The following is a 22,922-nucleotide window of genomic DNA, read 5'->3' on the forward strand; positions in this document are numbered from 1 at the left end:
GTCCTTCGGCCAGAAACTCAAGTTGGACCCTAACCACTCTTGCACAGCCTTGGCAGTGTGGGCTGGTGCACCATCCTGCTGGAAGACATAGTCTCCCTTCTTTGTGATCTTTTTCACCCACGGCAGGACTTTTGTGGCCAAGATGTCCCTGTAGTCGGCTGCGTTGAGCCTGTAGCCAGTCTTGAACCATTTGAAGCCACAACGCCGAGCATCATCACAGAGGCTGGGTGCTTGGTCGCAGACACGTATCGGACTGTGGAGACATCCTGGCTGAAGCTGACCACACGATCGTTCTGCTTATTGATGACTGGATCGACTGTGAAGGTCTTTTCATCAGAAAAAATCAGAACTCGATTGCCATGGCTCTTTAAGTCGTTAAGATGGCGACGACTACGCTCCTGGCGTTGTTCTCGCATACGGTTGGTTAGCAGAGGCCTTGGTACACACCTTAAGCTCTTGCCACCTTCCTCCTTGACAGCCCTGGACACTGTGGCCACCGAGATCTTCTTTTTCTTTGCGAACTCAGTCATTTTAAGCGTCGGATTGCTTTCAAAGGCCTTTCTCACCACCGAACGCTTGACAACTCGAGGTCTGCCTGATCGTGGTCGATCTTTCAGGTCTTCACCATTCTTGAGCCTCTCCGCGACTGTGGACGGTCATCCGGCCAATGTTCAGCTGTTTGGCTATGTCAGACTTGTTGTGGCCAGCACGAAGGAGAGCAGATATCTCAACTCTTTTGACTTCCATCTTGATACAACTTCACCGGCGAACAAATTTGTATTAATGACACCTGCCTATAAGGTAGAACTTTCAGTTTGTTTAATGGAATTTTTCACTCCGACATGTAAACGTCTCTGAAGATCATGAAACCGAGTGTAACAGAACTTTTGCAAAGCCCGGTAATACACGGCTGTCAAACTCCTGTTCTTTCAGGTTCCACATTCAGCCTGATTTGATCTGCAGTGGGCCGGACCAGTCAAATAAGAACAGAAGAACCCATAAATAATGACAACTCAATTTTTAGTGCAAAAAAATAACATTAAAGGATGAAACTATTTCTATCCAAACAAAAAAGATGTGAATAACTGGAAAAAACTGAAATTTCTGAAGAAAAATAAGTACAGTTTGATCAATATTCTGCCTCAATTTGATTTCTACATATGCGTTACAGATCAGATCTACCAAGACACAAAACAGGCAGAAGATTGTTAAAATTACACTGATTTTTCTTTAGACATTCCAGGTTGTTCATATTTGTTCAGGATATTGACACTTTATTGTTAAAGGATATCAGAATTTAATGTTCTTTGCAATGAATCAAAGACATTGCCATTATTTTTCAGCATAATGTCATATTATTTTTCTCACATTAAACCAAGAAGAAAATTTGGAGTTATTATTTCTAGGTTATTCTGCTGTTATTTTTGAGTTTGATGCTCTTGACTGTTCATATCTTCAGAGTAATTTTTGCATTTTGCACTTTGTAAATTCATCTCGTGGGTCAGACTGGACCCTTTGGCGGGCCGGTTTTGGCCCCCGGGCCGCATGTTTGACACCTGTGCTCTACGACCTGAACTTCAATCCACATCTACTTTATCACTGTTTAAAAACATCTGAAAAGGACTGGAGTTCATGAAAAAATGTACGGCTGCAGATCATTTGATTTGTATTTGATGATTTGTGATGTGATTTTCATTTTTATTGTTTTTTCTTTAGTTTATTAATTCATTTATATTGTATTTTTAATTCTTCTTTCTTTTTTTCTTGTGCATTGTTCATTTCCAGTGGAGGCGTTCATAGAAATAAGTCTTCTTGGGCTTCTATCCTCTCCTGCACAATGATGCTACTTGTTTGAATGGTGTTGTTGTTTTTTGCTGTTTTGTGATGTGCAAATAAATAAATAATAAATAAATGAAACTAAAACACTGTGTCTCTGCAGAGGTTCTGCCAGGTGTCTCCGCCGCCTCTGATTGGACGGTTTGGTCTTCATCACTTCCTGAAAACCTGCCGGGTCATGGCCCGGGTCCAAACAGCTGATTCTCCCTCTCCTCTCTGAACGTTTATAATCTCTGTCTGTTGCCGCGACGACAGCCGGCGGCTCCGTCTGCCAGGTGTTGAACGCCGCAAAGCATTCTGGGAGGCGGAGGTTTGACCGACGGTGACAGCTGCAGGTTTTTCAAAATAAAAGCCTGCGTACTGACTGTGAGTGTACAGACAGATGGGCGGGACTCACCGGCTTCGTCAGGATCCGTCTGCTCCGACATGTCGTCTGTGACCTCCACCTGAAAACCACAACAAACAGGACATCAGTGAACATCCAACCGACCGCTAAAGCCTCACAGTTAGAGCACAAAGAACCTTCAAACTACAACAACTACAGGAAAAAGGGTTCATTATTTTCATTATTTCCTCCAAAGTCTGTTTTTCTCCTCAGTCACATGATGATGACGATGACGATGATGATGATGATGATGATGATGAAATCCTTTATTCATCACATCCAACCAGTGTCCACACTCCAAACCTACACTGTAAAAAAAATCTGTAATTGAACAGAATTTTCCCTGTTTCTTTTACTTATTAGATCTTAACAGTTGTTTCCTTCAAAAATTGCCCTTGGTACCGTTTTTTTTAAATATCAAAAACGAGCTCCAGTCTTAAATCCACGCTGGACTCATTCCAGAGTTTACTGTCGGGTAATATTCAAGAAATGTTTAGTGAAAGAGAGGGAGGCTATGATTTACAGGGAAAATTTGATTTACAGATCCATAAAGTACGCATTAGGTTCAAAAGTTTCTGTACGACCATCTGTGGAGGAAAACTGTGTGTGGAGATAAAACAAACATCAAACAGAATTCAGTTTGAATAAAGATATAAAGAATTGATTCTTGTGAGGTCCAGTATTTAATAATGACAGTGAGTTCTGTTTGTTTGTGGATGATGTTGAACTGATAAATCTGCTGGAATTATTGAAGAAAACTGTGGAACTGTTGAGTCTGTTTGTATGACTGCACTGACATGAACAGACTGGTGTGGAGAATTCAGATACTGCAGGATGGATTTGTTACGGTTCGATGCTAAAATTAGGAAAATGGTGTAGTTTGATTCTTGTATTCAGTTAGTGATAAAGGTGTCAAAGCACTGAGGGGTTGGATTACATCAGTTTCTTCTTCTTCTTCCTACTCCTTTTGCAAAGTTCAGACTTGTATGTGCTGAAGATAGATTCTGTTCATTTAAATGTTTTTTTTTTGTCTTAACTTGCTTCGTTTTGTTTTATTTTGTTTCTTTGCATGTTCAAAATAAATTAATAAATACAATTAATAAAATAAATAGTTGAACTCCTACAACAGATACACATCTACTTTTAGTCTCTTTTCTTGCTTTTTGTTCAACACATTTACAACCATCTCACAAATCATATTTAGACTTTAGGGATGTAACGATTACCGGTATAACAATAAACGGCAGTAAAATCACAGACGGTTAGTATTAGCGTTTAAATTCTAATTCTCATGATAACTGTGTTTGATTACTGTACTTTTAGGGGAATAAACCCTATGGAAAGATCTGCTTTTATGTCAAATATTTGAGTAGAGTTTGAATTTATTACAATTTTAATTTTCTGTACCTAATATTTGAACCAATATTCACTTTTAAAGTCTTTCAAAACGTTCGTTAAGCATCTGTGTGTTATTTATGCAATAAATTATATACATTTTTCACATCAGATTTTATATATTTTTGTGTGTTTTCTGTCCTTTTATGTTTTTATAGTAGGTTAAAGTGAAAAAATAATAGACAGATGATATAGATGAAGTTGTGCTGAAAAAACAGATCCCAAACATGGGTATAGTAAACATTTGTTTCTATAGTATATAAAGGCCAAATCAAAAGGACTGAAAAACAGACAGAATAGACTCAGACCACTAAGGGTTAATATGTGAATGTTTCTGACACAGAAGGGACAGTGGGACTGGTATTATATTTGGTTTTTTGTAGTTTTTTTCTTTTTCTTTTTTTTAAAATACAACTTGGTTAAATTCTTTCAGTGTGTGTATCAGTACTTTTTGAACATTTTGAGCATAATTTCAACAATACTGTGATAATAATGATAACTGTGATAATTTTGGTCACAATAACCCTGATACGACATTTTCATCTGGTTCCATCTCTATTAGACTCATGTGTTGAGAAGAACCTTTGTACACAGACAGGGAGTCACGTTAATTTGGCTTTATACATTATTTGCATTATTTTATGTTAACCACATCTTTAAATTTCATAATGTGGGATTTCATAAACAATTCATTTGTATGTTCATAGTAATCGGCCTTATCATTAATAACACATGTGGCTGCTTTTTGTAGGAGGACTCTAGTATTTACAGTTGTTTAATACGTCCAGACCCACCCCCCCCACACAACAGAACATAGAAGTAAACAGTAAATTCTACGCAGTGCCTTACAGTGGAGTAGATTTCTGAACTTATACAAGATTGCCGTTGACTTTGCGATCTTTCCTTTTATAGATTTAATATGTTGTTCAAATAAAAAGTAGGTGGAGTCCACAGACTTTACCCCAAATAAAAAGTGTCCAATAAAAGCAGGTTTCACATAAATGAACTCACACAGAAAACAAACTGAATCTGTAGATTTTACACCGAAAACCCCAACATTTAAACAAAATTTAATCTAAAATAAGATCATAAATCATCTGTTTATCTGCAGATACAAACACTGATCATCAAACATTAGCTATTAAAACAATCTGTTCCATCACTTTGATGAAAAAAAAAAATCTAAATAATGTTTAACACATTAAATACAAAATTAATGAAAATAATAATAATAATAATAATAATAATAATATGATCAATTACAAACTGTCTTATATTGAGGTTTATTTATTTATATTTTGTAAACTCAGATTCTACACATTTTATATCATTAGTTTTGTTGTTTTTGACATTATTTAATCTTTTTTTTTTCTATATTTATGCATTTTCAGTTGTTTACGACTTCAAATAAGACAAATAAATATGACTGTTATTTCATGATTTCATTTGTGAACGTTCATGTGTTTTCTGTTTTCATAGTTTTATTTTAAATCTGCATTTAATCCTGGTCTAACAGAAGGTCCAGGTCCTGGTTGTGGTTCTGGTCCAGCTCTGTCCTACATGTCCTAATCTGGTCCTGATTCTGGTCTAGTCCTGATCTGGTCCTGATTCTGATCTCATCCTGATCTGGTCCTGAATCGGTCCTTGTTCTAGTCCTGATAGGATCTTGATTTGGTCCTGATCTGGTCCTGGTTCTGGTCTAGTCCTGATTTGGTCCTGATTCTGGTCTAGTCCTGATCTCATCCTGGTTCTGGTCCTGGTTCTGGCCCTGATCTGGTCCTGGTTCTGGTCCTGATCTCATCCTGGTTCTGGTCCTGGTCTCATCCTGGTCCTGGTCCTGATCTGGTCCTGGTCCTGCTCTGGTACCCGTGTCGTTGCCGGTTGATTCTAACGGCTCATTCATCATCCGGTCCCGGTGGTCTTAACCTGTCCCTTCGGTCCGGGTTCATCCGGACCCAGATCCTGATGTGGATCCGGATCGGTCCGGGTCTGGGGGTCCCCGGTGGTGGATGGATGAAGCGGATGCAGATGCTAACACCTACCCCGTCCATGGACTCCCCTGTTCGGTGTGTCCGCCCCCGCTGCTGGACAACCCCGGACGGATAACCGGGACCGGTTCGCCTCCGCGGCTCCGTCCGTTTCTCTGTCCGCCCGTGACGCCCCGGGGTGCCGCTGAACTGAGGGAGGATGCCCGCTGTCCTCCGGAGGACCGGCTAACAGGCTAACCGGAAGTAGCCTTTCACAATAAGAGGCGACTGAGGATGGAGGGACGGAAGGACTGAGACAGGGTCCAGGGGGGACAGGGGGGGACAGGGGGGACAGGGACTGAGACAGGGTCCAGGGGGGACAGGGGGGACAGGGACTGAGACAGGGTCCAGGGGGGACAGGGGGGACAGGGACTGAGACAGGGTCCAGGGGGGACAGGGGGGACAGGGACTGAGACAGGGTCTAGGGGGGACAGGGACTGAGGCTGTGGTCCAGGGGAGACAGGGGGGACAGGGACTGAGACAGGGTCTAGGGGGGACAGGGACTGAGGCTGTGGTCCAGGGGAGACAGGGGGGACAGGGACTGAGACAGGGTCTAGGGGGGACAGGGACTGAGGCTGTGGTCCAGGGGAGACAGGGGGGACAGGGACTGAGACAGGGTCTAGGGGGGACAGGGACAGGGACTGAGACTGTGGTCCAGGGGGGACAGGGACTAAGACTATGGTCCACGGAGGACGGGGGGGACAGGTACTGAGACCATGTCCCACACACAGACCCGGTGTCCACAACGAGACCAGGACCAGGTAAACCCAGACCATCAAGTCTGGCAGACCAAAACCAAAACCCTGTCCACAATGAGACCATGTCCCACATATGTAGACACTGTCCTCCATCTGGACTGGGGACGGACTCATTCACAGGTTCAAGACCAGTTTGACAGAAAAACTACAGATAAAGTGAGTTTTTTGTCTGCCCCCCCCCCACCCTCTGTTTGACCTTTGACCTTCCTTCTTTTATTTTCATCAGGACAGTTGGATCTGTTCAGTGAAACAGATCCATCTGTCCTTGTGTCTCTGTTCAGTGACACCATGTGGTTCTAAACATGCAGACTTGTTTTCAGAACCTGCTTTGATTCAACATCATGAATAAACTGAATTTCATCAGGATACAAACTGTGTTTTAATGATTCATCAATAATCTATCAATACATTTTTATGTTTTTTTTCCTCTAAAACTTGATTATGAACTTTATTTTGTTATATTTGGTGTTTTCACAACAGATGAGGAGTTCTGGACCAGGTGGACTCAGGTGGTCCAGGTGGACTCAGGTGGTCCAGGACCGATTTTGATACGTACACGTCAGTGGATTGACTGATCTGATCTGATCTAATCTAATCTGACCTGATCTGATCTTAGTTAAAGCAGTAAATCCTAAAGGTAAAGAACAGATACTGATGGATTTCTTCAGTATTTGTTTTATTCACAACACGTCACAGATGTGTGTGTTGAGGATGTCCACTTAAGTGACCACTGTGGTGTGTTTTCTGACTTATGTGTGCCTCTTGAGCCCCAGCCTGCTCCTAGAAGGGCCAAGAGGAGGATTATCAGAGTCCACAGCCCAGGTTCTCTGTGCCCTGTTTAACCCCCGTCTTCTTAATGAGTGTTCTGGTGTTGATGAGTTTACCCAGTGCTTCTCCACACACTGCAGCTCTATTCTGGACCAGGTGGTTCCCCTGAAAACCAATGTCACATGGTCTTGTCCCTGGATAAATGAAAACATTTTAAACCTAAGGAGAACTTGTCGCAAAACTGAGCGTCTTTGGAAATCAACCCAGTTGGAAGTACACAGGTTACACCTGAAAGATCTCATAACCTCATTAAATAAAATGATTAAGGAGGCAAGATCCAGCTACTTCCACAAACTTATAGCCACAAACAAGAAAAACCCCAAAGTAATCTGTGACACAGTCCAGTCCAGTGTGTCCCCTGCTGCCCCCCCCCCCGTGCTCTGTAAAGCTGACAGCAATGACTTCCTAAACTTCTTCACAGACAAGATCAGGGATATTAAACCCCATATCCCACCACCCTCTGGCCGTCTGACCCTATCTGATCCCCCTCTGCAAACCTGGTCCTCCTTCGACCCTGTGACACTGGAGGACATCTCAGCACTTTTATCCAAAACGAAACCCTCCTCCAACTCTGCAGACCTCCTCCCCCATAAGCTCCTTGTCGGTGTCTTTGACACTATTGGACCATGGGTCACAAAGTTTTTAACCTGTCGCTCACAACTGGTTTGTTTCCCAGCTCCTTCAAACAGGCCATCATAGAACCTAAACTAAAGAAAACCACACTGGACCCCACAGACTTCAAAAGCTACAGGCCCATTTCAAAGCTCCCCCTATTGGCCAAAATCCTTGAGAAGGCAGTGTCTAAACAACTGACAGCTTTTCTGCAGACACACCAGATCTATGACACTTTTCAGTCTGGGTTTAGACAACGCCACTCAACACAAACCGCTGTGGCGGCACAGTTTTGGTTATCTCACACACAAAACCCATTTTATTGTGAAGGGTGTGTTTCCGGAAGGAGAGGCGGGAGTTTTCTAATAAAAAGGCCTGTGGTAGAGAGAGGAACCTTTTGTCTAACAAAATAAACTCCTCTGAGACTACACGCTGTTTCGTCTTTTCCTTCCACCTCCACATTGGTGACCCCGACGTTTAAACTATGTCTACCGAGGCAACTCCTTCTACCACCGCTGCAGCCGCACCCGCTGTTTTCGCTACTACGGTGAGACTACCGGACTTTTGGCAGCATGATCCGGAGCCCTGGTTTCAGCATGTGGAGGCGCAGTTTCATCTGCGTGGAATAACCACGGACGACACAAAGTACTTTCACGTCGTCGCGGCTTTGGATCCGGCCACTACGCGCAGGTTGATGTCTCTACTTCGGGACCCACCGGCAGCTGACAAGTATGGAGCGCTGAAGAAAGAGTTACTGCAACGGTACCAGCTCTCGGACATCGAGCGAGCTGATCGCCTGCTGTCTTTGTCGGGTTTAGGAGACAGCAAACCTTCAGAACTGATGGAGAATATGCTAGCTCTACTTGGCTCGGGTGATGCTTCGTTCCTTTTCACCCACCTGTTCCTGCGCCAGCTCCCGCCTCCTGTGCGTACAGCCCTGGCCAACTCTCCCCTAGTCCGCACTAAAGATTACAGGGGTCTGGCTGAGGAGGCAGACAGACTGCTGCTTGCATCCCGACAGTTTTCGGTGCATTCCCTGTTGCCTGGAGGTCCCAGCGTTGACGACCCTGTGGATGTGGCTGCAATCACCGAGCGCCAGAAAAGAGAGGGCAGTCTGTGCTTTTACCACCGCCGCTTCGGAGTAAAGGCTCGACGCTGTATTCCACCGTGTTCCTTTCGACCGCCGGAAAACGAAAGAGCCGGAGCTCGTTAGCAGCTGCGTGCACCGGCAACAACGAGAGGCTGCTTTTCATTGAGGACAGCGCTTCGGATCGACGTTTCCTCGTGGATTCGGGAGCGCAGCGGAGCATCGTTCCCCCTTCTTCAGCGGACACTTTGGGACACGAGCATGGACCTCGACTGGATGCGGCAAACGGCACCCCCATCCGCACCTTTGGCACCAGGTTTATGACTGTGTGTTTTAATGGGCGCGAGTTTAGTTGGGAGTTTGTTGTAGCCTCAGTTTCCGTCCCTATTCTGGATGCGGATTTTTTGTGTGCTTACAGGCTGTTAGTGGATGTATCTAACAGGTGTTTGATTGATGCTCTGTCTTTTAGTTCTTACCCATGTACCCTGGGGAAGGCAGGCCCGCTTCTCGCTAACATGCTGGCAATGGGGGACATGTACCAGCGTCTCCTCTCTGAGTTTCCCGCCCTCTCTGTCCCCACGTTTTCAGCCACCGTGGCCAAGCATGGGGTGGAACATTATATTCCTACCGTAGGCCCGCCAGTTTTTGCGCGCGCACGTAGGTTGGATGCTGCTAAGCTAGCCATTGCAAAGGAGGAGTTTGCCAGCATGGAGCGGCTGGGAATTGTGCGCCGCTCAAACAGCCCATGGTCTTCACCCCTGCATATGGTGCCTAAGTCAGATGGAGGTTGGCGCCCTTGTGGGGATTTCCGGCGCCTCAATAATGCTACTGCTAATGACAGGTACCCGGTCCCCCACATCCAGGATTTTTCGGTCCATTTGGCAAGGGCTGTCATTTTTTCTAAAGTTGATTTGGTGAGAGGATACCACCAGGTCCCAGTCCATCCTCAAGATGTCCCCAAAACTGTTGTCATCACTCCTTTTGGGCTGTTCGAGTTCTTGAGGATGCCGTTTGGCCTGAAGGGTGCAGCGCAGACCTTTCAGCGACTTATGGACTCTGTGTTGCGAGATATGCCCTTTCTGTTCGTGTATCTGGATGATATACTGGTGGCGAGCGCCTCTGTCGAGGAACACATGTCTCATCTCCGCCTACTGTTTGAGCGCCTCTCTGAGCACGGACTTATTGTCAATCCTGCTAAGTGTCAGTTTGGGCTTTCGGACATTGAGTTCCTGGGCCACAGTGTGTCACGCCAGGGGGCCAAGCCACTCCCTTCCAAGGTGGATGCCATTTCTGCGTTTCCTCGTCCCTCCTCTGTGAAGTCCCTGCAGGAGTTTTTGGGCATGGTCAACTTTTACAACCGTTTTATCCCGCGGGCTGCCCACACAATGCACCCTCTATACAACGCTTTAAAGGGCAGAAAGGGTAACCAGGATGTAGAATGGACCCCCGAGAGGTCAAGGGCGTTTGAGAAAGCGAAGTCTGCGCTCGCCAATGCTGCTCTATTGGCCCACCCCGACCCTACAGCGCCCGTCGCCTTGACCACAGATGCGTCTGATTATGCAGTCGGGGCGGTTTGCGAGCAGTGGATGGAGGGGGCCTGGCAGCCCCTTGCCTTTTTCAGTAAGAAGTTACGTGAGTCGGAGAGAAAGTATAGTACTTTTGACAGAGAACTGTTGGCCCTTTTTCTGGCCACGCGCCATTTTCGTTTCCTCCTGGAGGGTCGAGACTTCACCGCCTTTGTTGACCACAAACCCCTTACTTTTGCTATGGCTAAGACCTCTGAACCATGGTCAGCGCGGCAGCAACGGCATCTTTCAGCCATTTCCGAGTTTTCCACGGACATTCGTCACGTTGCCGGAAAGACTAATCTTGTGGCGGACTGTCTCTCTCGGGCTCAGGTTGCCACAGTTCATTTGGGGATGGACTATGCAGAAATGGCTGCTGACCAGCTTGCGGACTTGGAGGTGCAGGCCCTGAGGACGTCCAGTTCTAGTTTGCAGTTAGAGGATGTCACATTTCAAGACTCTGGAGCGACCCTTCTATGTGACGTTTCTTTGGGCGATCCGCGGCCTTTGGTTCCTGCTATTTGGCGCCGCAGGGTTTTTGATGCTGTTCACTCCCTGTCGCATCCGGGGGTAAAGGCTTCCGTTAAGTTGGTGGGTGCCAAGTTTGTGTGGCCGGGCCTCAGGAGGGACATTAGGGCTTGGGCCTCTACATGTGTGGCGTGCCAGCGTTCAAAGGTGCAATGTCATGTGAAAGCCCCTTTACAGTTTTTTCCCATTCCTGAGAGACGTTTTGACCATGTTCATGTGGATTTGGTGGGTCCTCTTCCCCCGTCTCATGGTTTTACCCACCTCCTTACTATGGTGGACAGAACTACACGCTGGCCTGAGGCGGTTCCCCTGACGTCTACCGCTTCCTCTGATGTGGCCCGTGCTTTTCCCTATTCATGGGTGTCCCGGTTTGGTGTTCCTTCGGACCTCACATCTGATAGGGGCCCGCAGTTTACCTCTGATCTGTGGAACACGGTAGCTAAGACCTTGGGGGTTAACCTTCACCGGACCACTGCATACCACCCGCGGGCCAATGGACTCTGCAAGCGGTTTCATCGTTCTATGAAAGCTGCCCTCCGTGCGTCTCTGGTGGACAGTAACTGGGTGGACAGGCTGCCATGGGTGTTGCTGGGCCTGCGCTCCGCTCCCAAAGAGGATTTGCACACTTCCTCCGCTCAGTTGGTCCTGGGTCAGACTTTGAGGGTCCTGGGGGAGTTCCTCGCCAGTGTTCCTGGTGCAGGTTCTAGTGTGGTTGGCAAGCCCGGTGTTCGGGGTGAGGCTGATATTTTCTCGCCTGTTGCTGCGCATCACTGCCTTCCTCAGTCATACGTCCCAAAGGACCTCATGACGGCCAAGTATGTTTTTATCCGTCATGACGAGCACCGCTCCCCACTTCAGGCTCCTTATGACGGCCCCTTTCGCGTGCTGGAAGTTGGGCCGAAATTCTTTTTGGTCGAACTGGGGTCAAGCCGGGACCGGGTTTCATTGGATCGTTTGAAGCCCGCGTATGTGCTCGTGGATGAGGAGGTTCAGCTGGCTTGTCCTGCTCGCCGGGGCCGTCCACCCAACGCTCGCTGCCCACCTGACTCTACGCCTGTTGTTGCACCTTTGCCTTCCCCTGCCTCACCTCCTGGGCCTGTGAAATGTAGCCGTCGGGGAAGGGCGGTTAGAATGCCTAGGAGGTATACTTAATGTTTAATGTTTTGCACTGCTGGTGTATACCTCTGTTTTTGTGGGGTTCTTCCTAGTGTGCTGTTTTGTGTGTTCTGGGGGGGCCTATGTGGCGGCACAGTTTTGGTTATCTCACACACAAAACCCATTTTATTGTGAAGGGTGTGTTTCCGGAAGGAGAGGCGGGAGTTTTCTAATAAAAAGGCCTGTGGTAGAGAGAGGAACCTTTTGTCTAACAAAATAAACTCCGCTGAGACTACACGCTGTTTCGTCTTTTCCTTCCACCTCCACACCGCACTATTAAAAGTGTCTAGTGACATCCTGATGGAGGCCGACTCTGGGAAATCCACGGTCTTGGTCCTGCTAGATCTGTCCTCGGCCTTTGACACAGTGGACCATCCCATAATGACTGAGAGACTGAGGGACCTGGTAGGGATGTCAGGTCCTGTGCTAGACTGGTTCTCCTCTTACCTGACCGGCAGAAGCTTCACTGTGTCAATAAACAACTTCCAATCTGACTCAGCGGATCTACTGTGTGGTGTGCCCCAAGGCTCTGTCCTGGGACCAGTCCTATTCTTACTCTATGTCCTCCCACTTGGCCACATTATCCGACAGTATAGTGATGTCTCCTATCATCTATTCACAGATGACATCCAGATGTACTGCTCCTTTAACTCCTCTGAGCCCCACAAACTGAGTTCCTTAATCATCTGCTTGTCAGAGCTGAAGCAGTGGCTAAATGAGAACAGCCTCCAGCTGAACTCCAGCAAAACACAGACCCTCATCATTGCCCCGGACAGTGCAATCCCAGGGATCAAACATCACCTTGGAGACCTGAGTTCCTCGGTAAAGACCAAACTGAGGAAGCTGGGTGTCATCTTTGACCAGGACATGTCTTTAGAATTCTACTCCAAACACCTAGTGAAGAACTGTTTCTTCCAACTACGCAACATCTCCAAACTCAGATCTATGGTGTCCATAAATGAGCTCCAGATGATCGTTCACGCTTTTGTGTCTTCTGGCTTAGACTACTGCAACAGCCTGTTTACATGTTTAAACAGAAGGAGCTGGCCCGTCTACAGTTTGTCCAGAACTCTGCTGCCAGGCTCCTGACCCGCACAAACAGGAGAACCCACATCACTCCCATCCTTAAATCTCTCCACTGGCTCCTGTTCTAGATCGTTTTCATTTTAAATTCTGGTGCTAACTTTCCGGGCCCTACATGTCCAGGCCCCTGCATACACTACTGCCCTGATCCAGCCCTACAGCTGGGCTCGTAGCCTGAGGTCTGCAGAACAGAACCTGCTGATGGTTCCACACACCTGTTCTAGCACACAGGCCGACAGGTCTGTTAAAGCTGTGGACCACGTCTGTGGAATGAGCTGCCTCTGCACCTACGGTCCATGGACTCTGGAGAGAGTTTGAAAAAACACCTAAAACCCTCCTGTTCAAACAGGCGTTTGAATTTCCCACCTGACCCAGGACCACCACAGACTGATGACACTTTATGTATTTATCATATTTTAACTGTTTTTTAATTGTATTTTATTTGTACTGTTTATTTGTATTTCACACTGTAAAGCACTTTGTGACTGTGAAAAGTGCTCTATAAATAAAATTTAATTACTTACTTATTCATATTTTTACACATAAACACATATTATTCCATATTAAATAAACAGTTGAAGTACTGGGTCCTGGTCTGGACTCTAAAATAAACCTGGCAGATGACAACACTCACCAAGCTGCCGACAGGAAGTGACGGGGACACAGGAAGAGGCGGGGCCATCATCAGAGGCAGACAGGTGGAGGAGGAGCATCTCTGTCCGGTGTCTGGAGGAGACGAATAAGAGCGAAGCCTCCTGGTCTCTGGACGCCGAGGCTCCGTCAGGTAGGTCTCCAACCGGAAGGCATGAGGAGGAGGAGCAGCAGGAGGAGCAGGAGGAGGAGCAGGAGGAGCAGGAGGAGCAGGAGGAGACGAAATGCTGTGGGCTGAGAGGAGGAGAGAGGAGGAGAGAGGAGGAGAGAGGAGGAGGCAGTGTTCAAATGGATGTCCCACTGTCACAGGTGGAAACACCGCCCTCTGGTGGACACCAAGGAAACAACAACACCAACAGTTCTACAGCTGTGAGTCTATAAACTGTTCATACGTCTGTGTGTGTGTGTCTGTGTGTGTGTGTGTCTGTGTGTGTCTGTGTGTGTGTCTGTGTGTCTGTCTGTGTGTGTGTGTGTGTGTGTGTGTGTGTGTCTGTCTGTGTGTGTGTGTGTCTGTCTGTGTGTCTGTCTGTCTGTGTGTGTGTGTGTGTGTGTGTGTCTGTCTGTGTGTCTGTCTGTGTGTGTGTGTGTGTGTGTGTGTGTGTCTGTCTGTCTGTCTGTGTGTGTGTGTGTGTGTCTGTCTGTCTGTGTGTGTGTGTGTGTCTGTCTGTGTGTCTGTCTGTGTGTCTGTCTGTGTGTGTGTGTGTGTGTGTGTGTCTGTCTGTGTGTCTGTGTGTCTGTCTGTGGCACAGGTCTTAAACATGCGTCCCGGGGGCCAAATCCGGCCCCCCAAAGGGTCCAGTCCGGCCCTTGGAATGAATTTGTGAAATGCAAAATTTACACTAAAATCTGACCAATCCTTTTAGTTCAGTTCCACATTCAGACCAGTTCAGTCTGCAGTGGGCAGGACCAGTCTAATACGAACAGAATAACAGAGAAATAATGACAACTGTAAATGTTTCTCTGTGTAAATGCAAATATTTTTATGTATTTACACTAACACAAAGTATAATTTCACAAAAAATGTGAATAACCGGAAATGTCTTAAGAGAAGTAACTGGAGTCTCCCCAGTAGATGTGGGTTCTTTGGCTCAGTACAACAGGCCAGTTATCAGAACCCTGGGTGTTCAGATGGACCCGGACTTGAATCTTCAGATTCATGTAAAGGCAGACGTGAAGTCAAGCTTTTTTCACTTAAGGCGGTTAGCCAAAGTGAAGCCAGTCATCCCACCACATGTCCACTCTGTCCACATGTCCACTCTGTCCACTTGTCCACTCTGTCCACATGTCCACTTGTCCACTCTGTCCACATGTCCACTCTGTCCACATGTCCACTTGTCCACATGTCCACTTGTCCACTCTGTCCACTCTGTCCACATGTCCACTCTGTCCACTCTGTCCACTCTCTCCACTCTGTCCACATGTCCACTCTGTCCACATGTCCACTTGTCCACTCTGTCCACATGTCCACTCTGTCCACTTGTCCACTCTCTCCACTCTGTCCACATGTCCACTCTGTCCACATGTCCACTTGTCCACTCTGTCCACATGTCCACTCTGTCCACATGTCCACTTGTCCACTCTGTCCACATGTCCACTCTGTCCACATGTCCACTTGTCCACTCTGTCCACTCTGTCCACATGTCCACTCTGTCCACTCTGTCCACTCTCTCCACTCTGTCCACATGTCCACTCTGTCCACATGTCCACTTGTCCACTCTGTCCACATGTCCACTCTGTCCACTTGTCCACATGTCCACTCTGTCCACATGTCCACTCTGTCCACTCTGTCCACATGTCCACTCTGTCCACTCTGTCCACATGTCCACTTGTCCACTCTGTCCACTCTGTCCACATGTCCACTCTGTCCACATGTCCACTCTGTCCACATGTCCACTTGTCCACTCTGTCCACATGTCCACTCTGTCCACTTGTCCACATGTCCACTCTGTCCACATGTCCACTCTGTCCACTCTGTCCACATGTCCACTCTGTCCACTCTGTCCACATGTCCACTTGTCCACTCTGTCCACTCTGTCCACTCTCTCCACTCTGTCCACATGTCCACTCTGTCCACATGTCCACTTGTCCACTCTGTCCACATGTCCACTCTGTCCACTTGTCCACATGTCCACTCTGTCCACTTGTCCACTCTGTCCACATGTCCACTCTGTCCACTCTTGGTTGACCTCTGGACTCAGACATGACTGTCCTCTGCAGACTGTGACTCAGACTCTGATTACAGGTTAGTTGTGTTGAACACCAGGTCTGCGGTGCTGAAATGACATAAACTCAGAGACAAACAAGATTAGAACAACATTAGACTCGTCTGAGAGTCTGGAGTCCAACACTGAGGAGGACCAGTGTCCATCAGAGTCCTCTGAATGTCCACCCCAGACGTCCAGAACCTCTGAGGATCTGAGCTGAACTGGACCTTCAAAAGCAGAGGTCCTAAACATTAGAAACAGATCTGACGACCGCCGGGATTTTATCTGAACTGGAATTAACAACTAGTCAGTGTCACATCAGCAGCTTTTACTGCTGAACTTCGGTCAGTTCAGTTTGTTTGTCAGTGTTAAATGTCGGCGTCGGTCTCAGCTGGTTCTAATCGGACATTTTCAGCCACTGACAATTAACTGGAGGGACCTCCGCTCTGCTCAGAGTCAACTAAAGTCGTTTGACACTAAAACTTCTCAAATCGTTGGATCGGAAAGTACTCAGTAACCATAACGTCATGAATTCCACCACTGCCTGAGGTTTGACCCGGACACACTGAACCAGGTCGACTTCAGTCCAGAAACCCAACAGGAAGTCCACCATGTTGGTTTGAGGACACAATTGCCCTGTTTCCACGATGCGGTATCGGCTCGACTCGACTCAGTCTTTTTGCGTTTCCATTACGAAAAAGGACCCGGAATCTGGTACCTGGTACTAGTTTTTCGGTCTCACCTCTGCTGAGGTTCCAGGACCAGATACTAAAGGTGACACTGTGTAAACACTGCAGACCACTGATTGGTCAGACAGTCGTCTCTGTGATTAGGTCATGTGACTTCTGCTTACAATAGCAACCAACGCCACTTTCGTAATTTAATAACTTTTGTTCTAATCATTTACAAAGCTCAAAGTAGGACTAAATTATGACCTCCGCCAAGAGGTAGTGTGATCACTGTGCTTTGAGTGTTTGCATGTTTGTTTGTGTGTTTGTTTGTTGGTGTGTTTGTTTGTGTGTTTGTTTGTTGGTGTGTTTGTTTGTGTGTTTGTTTGTTGGTGTGTTTGTTTGTGTGTTTGTTTGTTTGTGTGTTTGTTAGCAACATAACTCAAAAAGTTATGGATGGATTTTCATGAAGTTTTCTGGAAATGTTGATACTGATACCCAAGGAAGAAATGATAAATTTTGGTGGTTGGGGGGCAGATCTGTCTTGGTGGAGGTCTGTGCTCTCTGAGTGCTTTTCTAGTTTCTTTGTGTATTTGGACCCTAATAGTTCAGACAGTTTGAATTTGAACCCTCCAGCTGCAGAACCCTCCAGTCTTTAGATTCATTTGGACAAAAGTCCAGTGGATTTCTACAACCTGTTTGAATTTCTTGTTAATTAGTTGTGTCTCTAACTAGTTATGACATTTGCACATATCGGTTTGGTTAATTTTTTTTTCATTATTTTGTTGATTTCTGTTCAGTTTTGTTCATTTTTGTCATTATTTTGCTCCATTTTTGTTCTTTTTCTTTCATACAAATTCCTTCTCAGATTTTTTCCTTTTCAGCTGTTCTTGTTAGTATTATAAATCCTCCTTTGGAGCGCTTTTTGTTAAACCCACTTTTTCGTTATTAAAATACTTTTGTTAAAATCTTCCTTTTTCGGAGTCGTGCTTGTGACTCCACCAGTTTTTGTTTCCAGGATCTGAAACTGGAGTTGGAGCTGCTTACTCTTTCCCAGTGGTCCAGTGGGATCGGACTGTCCTCTGGTCATGTGTCCAGACCTGGTCCCGGTCTTGGTCCCGGTCTTGGTCCCATTGTCGTCGGCCTCGTCGCTGCAGGACATCCTGCGTCCGGTGCGTCTTTGCAGCAGTTCCCGCCTCTTCCTGTCGGACAGAGGAAGCAGCTGAACGTGCAGGACGCCGCAGGGTTCGGAGCGCCGGCGCAGGGTCCGCGCGTCCGCCGCCTCCTTCGGCTTCCGGTCACTCACACCTTTGGACCCGCCCTCCACCAGGAGCCACGACGCAGACTTCCTCCTGCCCCGCCCCTTCAACCTGCGCTCCTCCTCCAGTAGGTCCCGCCTCCTGACGGCCTCGGCGGTCCTCTGGAGGTCCACCATTGGCGGTTCGGACTTCCTCCTCAGCATCTGGATCAGTTTGTCCCTGCTGTCCAGCGGCCTCTCCTCCTCCTCCTCCTCCTCCTCCTCCTCCTCCTCCTCCTCTTCTTCATCCTGTCCTCCTCCGTATGGTTCGCTCCTCCTCCTCCTCCCCGCCCACTGCTCCTTCTCCTCCTTCCACTTCTTCGACATCAGGCTGCTCAGACGCTTCATCGCCTTTAAACTGTGTTTCCTCACAAAGCGACGGCGCTACAGAAAATGAACGACATGTGATCGACTCATCAGAAACAAACATGTGATCGACTCATCAGAAACAAACATGTGATCGACTCATCGGAAACAAACATGTGATCGACTCATCGGAAACAAACATGTGATCGACTCATCGGAAACAAACATGTGATCGACTCATCGGAAACAAACATGTGATCGACTCATCGGAAACAAATGACATGTGATGGTGTCATGTTTCAGTTCTGTGTTAATTTGCTTCTTCCAGAATCTCATTAAAGTGTGAAACCCTGAAGTGGATTCTTTCACAGCTGTCCAATCAGGACGCTGCTCATCCACAGAACCTGCTGTGATTGGCTGCTCATCCACAGAACCTGCTGTGATTGGCTGAAGCTCTGTGCTTTTTTGTCCTGAACTCCAACAGAGAAACAAAAACAAACCTGAGAAGATCCAAGAGCACAGATGAAAACAAACGATTCAGTTCATCCCCAGAAAAAGAACCACGGACCAAGACCATAAGACCACATGAGTCCAGATGAGTCCAGATGAGACCAGATCCACAGACAGACAGTGGAACAGACAGACAGGTGTTGCTGCTCGTCTGTTCTCTGTCTGAGTTCACTTCAGTATCTCTGCTCTGGGTTGATGTTGGCCACGCCTCCTGGTCTGCCCACGCCTACTGGTCTGCCCACGCCTCCTGCTCTTGGCCACGCCCCCTGCTCTCTCCACCCTGTAAAAACACCAGGCTGAACCCTCTGTGGTGTGTGTTCCAGTCTCAGATGGTTTTCATTGTGGTTCAGGTCTGTCTGTGATGACACTCCAGCGTCGTGTCTCCTTTAGTCTGAGCCGTTACACAATCCTCTGCCGCTCACATGTTGTACTTCACACTTTTCTTTTTTCTTTGTTTTTTTTGTTTTTGTTTTTTTTTTGCTGTTGCCCCACAGCTGTGGAACTACTTGCCCTCACACATGAGACAGGCTCAGTCTGTGCCTGTCTTTAAATCATGTCTAAAAATGCACTTTTTCTCATTGGCTTTTAATCAATGAGTGACATGTTTCTTTATATTTATATATATATATATATATATATATATATATATATATATATATATATATATATATATATATATACATATATATATATATATATATATATATATATATATATATATATATATATATATATGTATGTATACAATGCTATTATTTTATCAGATTTTAACCCTTTCATGCATGAATTATGAGAACCTTAAACAAGATTTTTTTTCCTGAGTTTTTTCATTCCTCTTTACACATGAAAAAAGCAATGTGATCAATTTTTTTTTGTTTTTTTTTAATGAATGTATTTTTCATGGGGTTACAAAATGCTGGACACCATGCATTTACTGACATACTGTGTGAAAACTATGAAATACATTTTTTAAAGCTGTTAATCTGTCCTCACACTTTAACATTCTAGAACCTCCTGAGACCCAGTAATGCATTTTTGTCCTCTGTAGGGGATAAGAGTTTTACAGTTTTATAAAAAAAAAAAATAATAATAATTTTAAAAAATGCTGTCCACTGCAAAGGACATGCCATAATTAAAAAAAAAAAAAATCTATCTGAAAAAACTGTTGCATCATGCTGTCTCCAATCAAGACAATTATTAAATGTAAAAAAGCCAAAACGTTTCCTTTCTTGGGTCTCTAGTTATTACTCAGACATGCCCAAAAAAAGTTGTTAAACAAAAAAAACCCTGTTAATTACAGTCTAATAACCATTAGCGATTGGTTTACACTCAAATATGTGAGTGCAGATCAGGCTGATGAAGAACAGTGACAGTCTGAATTGCATTGTTTGAGAGGATGCATAAGCGTGCACTGTGTTGGTTGATATTCAAGTAAAACAACAAAATCCATGAATATTCAAGACAACAGCTGGAGAAGAACTGTCCACTGGAGTGACCACTGGAGTGACCACTGGAGTGACCACTGTGCATGAAAGGGTTCATTTGTCTTTGTTTTTATGATGGTTGTATTTTGTCGTTCTCAGCCCGCTTTGCGCCCTGTGTTTTCACTGTTTGTACTTATTTAATCCTTTGGTTTATGTTTGGTGGACGGCGCTTTGGCCAGCTGTAAAGTTCTTAACCCTTTCATGCATGAATTACGAGAACCTTAGTCAAGATTTTTTTTCCTAAGTGTTTTCATTCCTCTTCAGACATGAAAAAAAAAAAAAAAAACAGGATTGAAATTTTTTTTATGACCCTATTTTTCACGGAGTTACAAAAACGTCCACTCAGCTGGACACCATGTGTTTAAGTTTTGAAGCAAAGAAACATGTAATTAAAACCCATCATCAGAAAGTGATAAACTGTGTGAAAACTATGGAATAAAAGCATTTTTCATGCTGCTAATCTGACGTTTTCTAACATTTTAACAGACTTTAATGCTAGTTATTACTCACTTCATGGAGAAAATATTCAAAATGGAAAACCTTTTTGATTCTGAACACTTTTAAATTTCAGTCTGAAAACAGTTAGAGAGAGACTGGGGGTAGGAGTACATAAGTTTTTACTTCTTCCTACTCCTTTTTGAGTATGTATAATTTCATTTCATTTATTTTATTTATCTCATTATTATAATTATTATTATCATTATTTTTTTAAATTTTTTTTTTGACTTATCGATCTTTTATGTACCAGTACTTATATTTTGTCGGTTGATTTTTGTTTTGATTTCACTGTCCACATGTTTGAAATAAAGATTTCAATCAATCAAAATTAGCAGCTGATTTCCACTCAAACATGTCAGTGCAGATCAGGTTTATCAAGAGCAGCAAAGTGACAGAAATGGTCTGAATGTCAACGTATTATTATGGGATGGTGCATAAGCGTCCACTGTGTATGCATCTAAAACAACCAAAGCCATGAATATACAAGAGAACAGCTGGAGAAGAACTGTCCACTGGACTGACCGCTGGAGTGACCACTATGCATGAAAGGGTTAAAGTGCTTTAGAAATAAAGTTGGTCTGATATGGTTTTGGTTCATTTTCACCTTTTATGTCATTTCCTTCTTGCTGTTCATCTCTAGGTGTAATTTCATGCAGTGAAACCTGTGTAAACTAACAGAACCTCCATGTTAGTGGACTTTCTCTCCACCTCCTGAGGTTCAGACTGTTACATCAAACCCAGTTCAGTGCACTACAACTCCCATCAGCCATTTCAGCAGCAAACATCCAATCACACAGCAGTAAATTCCATGTGTTTCTGACATTTTTTTTAATTTTTTTTTATCTTTCTGAGACAGGCTCCAGATAAAGACTGAACTAAATATACAAACTCAGAATCAGAATCTGCTTCATTTGGCCAAGTACGTGAACACATACAAGGAATTTAGCTTCAGTTTTTACAGTGCTCATGACATACAGTTCAGACATGAACCCAGAACAACATGTGGACCTGGACACGATACAGACAAACAGTCCACTGGAGACACAGACAATGGGTGGAGATTTACACTGGATTTACAATGGGATATGTACAGAAAGTGCAAACTGAAGTATTTGTACAGTGAGTGGAAGTGTCCAGGGGGTGTCGACATGAAGTGTGCAGTGTTCATCAGTGACGGCCTGAGGGAAAAACTGTTCCTGCGTCTGCCTGTGTAGGCCGACAGTGTTCTGGATCTGGAAACACACACACCTTAGTGGGTTTTATCTGGTTATCCCTCTGGTATCCTGTCCACCAAGGCCCTTACTAAACACCAAGTGTGCCTTTTTGGCACACTTGTGAAATAATGTAAAAAATAAAAAAAAAATTCAAACAGTTTGTTTTTAATTCTTTTACACTTTTCTCTATTTCATCAACTTGAGCCGTAAAAAAAAATACCAAATACTCAATAATTGTCTCTTTTTTTTTTTAACCCTTTAAATGCTGTGTTTGTAATGGAAACAAACCTTTTTTTTTAATGCAAAAAACACAAAAAATAAAAATTTTTCCAATATACTCCATAAAAAGTGGATCACATATTATTAGATTTTTTCCTCCTGGCATATGTCAGTGATTAACTCCAACACTGGTTAATTTGCATTATTATTATTGTTGGCGCTAGGTCAAATGTTCAAAAATACTAGCATCTGTCACCAAGTGTGCGTAAAATGCACACCTATAAATCAAACTATTAAATATTATATACTGATTTATTTTCTGCTCTAATTTGATTTTATTTTTGTAAATCCAGCTCAGTCCTAATCATACAGATCAAATGTTAGAAACAGTGCGTTTTATGCACACTTGGCAGACAGATGCTAGTCTGGTCATTTTCTTTTGTTTACAATGTGCACATTTGAGTTGGTGGACAGAATTTTAAAGATCATGCACAAATGAACAACTTTTGAATTCTAACCTTATTTAAATTGAGAAAAATAATATGAAGTTTTTTAACACGAAGTGCAAAGTGTGCGTAAAAGGCACACCTGGATACTTAATGAAGTAACAGA

The 22,922-nt window shown here is 44.9% G+C and overlaps 1 protein-coding gene across 2 annotated transcripts in view; it reads right to left on the minus strand.

Annotated features, from left to right (window-relative positions):
- LOC115411460 (5'-AMP-activated protein kinase subunit gamma-2-like) overlaps positions 1-19,364 on the minus strand; it is a 28,677-nt gene extending 9,313 nt beyond the window's left edge. The window contains exons 1-4 of one of the 2 annotated variants that reach the window (XM_030123593.1): positions 18,886-19,364; positions 17,830-18,463; positions 13,894-14,144; positions 2,234-2,282 (exon numbers count right to left, since the gene is read on the minus strand). In XM_030123593.1, the coding sequence (XP_029979453.1) occupies positions 2,234-2,282; positions 13,894-14,144; positions 17,830-18,427 (898 nt within the window). In that variant the 5' untranslated portion in view covers positions 18,428-18,463; positions 18,886-19,364. Of the gene's footprint in view, positions 1-2,233; positions 2,283-5,658; positions 5,837-13,893; positions 14,145-17,829; positions 18,464-18,885 lie in introns of those variants that run through there. The other variant, XM_030123594.1, reaches the window with a different exon arrangement.
- Positions 19,365-22,922: the final 3,558 nt, after the last annotated feature.

Source organism: Sphaeramia orbicularis, chromosome 20 (genome assembly GCF_902148855.1).
Source record: "Sphaeramia orbicularis chromosome 20, fSphaOr1.1, whole genome shotgun sequence".
In the NCBI taxonomy this organism is placed as follows: domain Eukaryota; kingdom Metazoa; phylum Chordata; class Actinopteri; order Kurtiformes; family Apogonidae; genus Sphaeramia; species Sphaeramia orbicularis.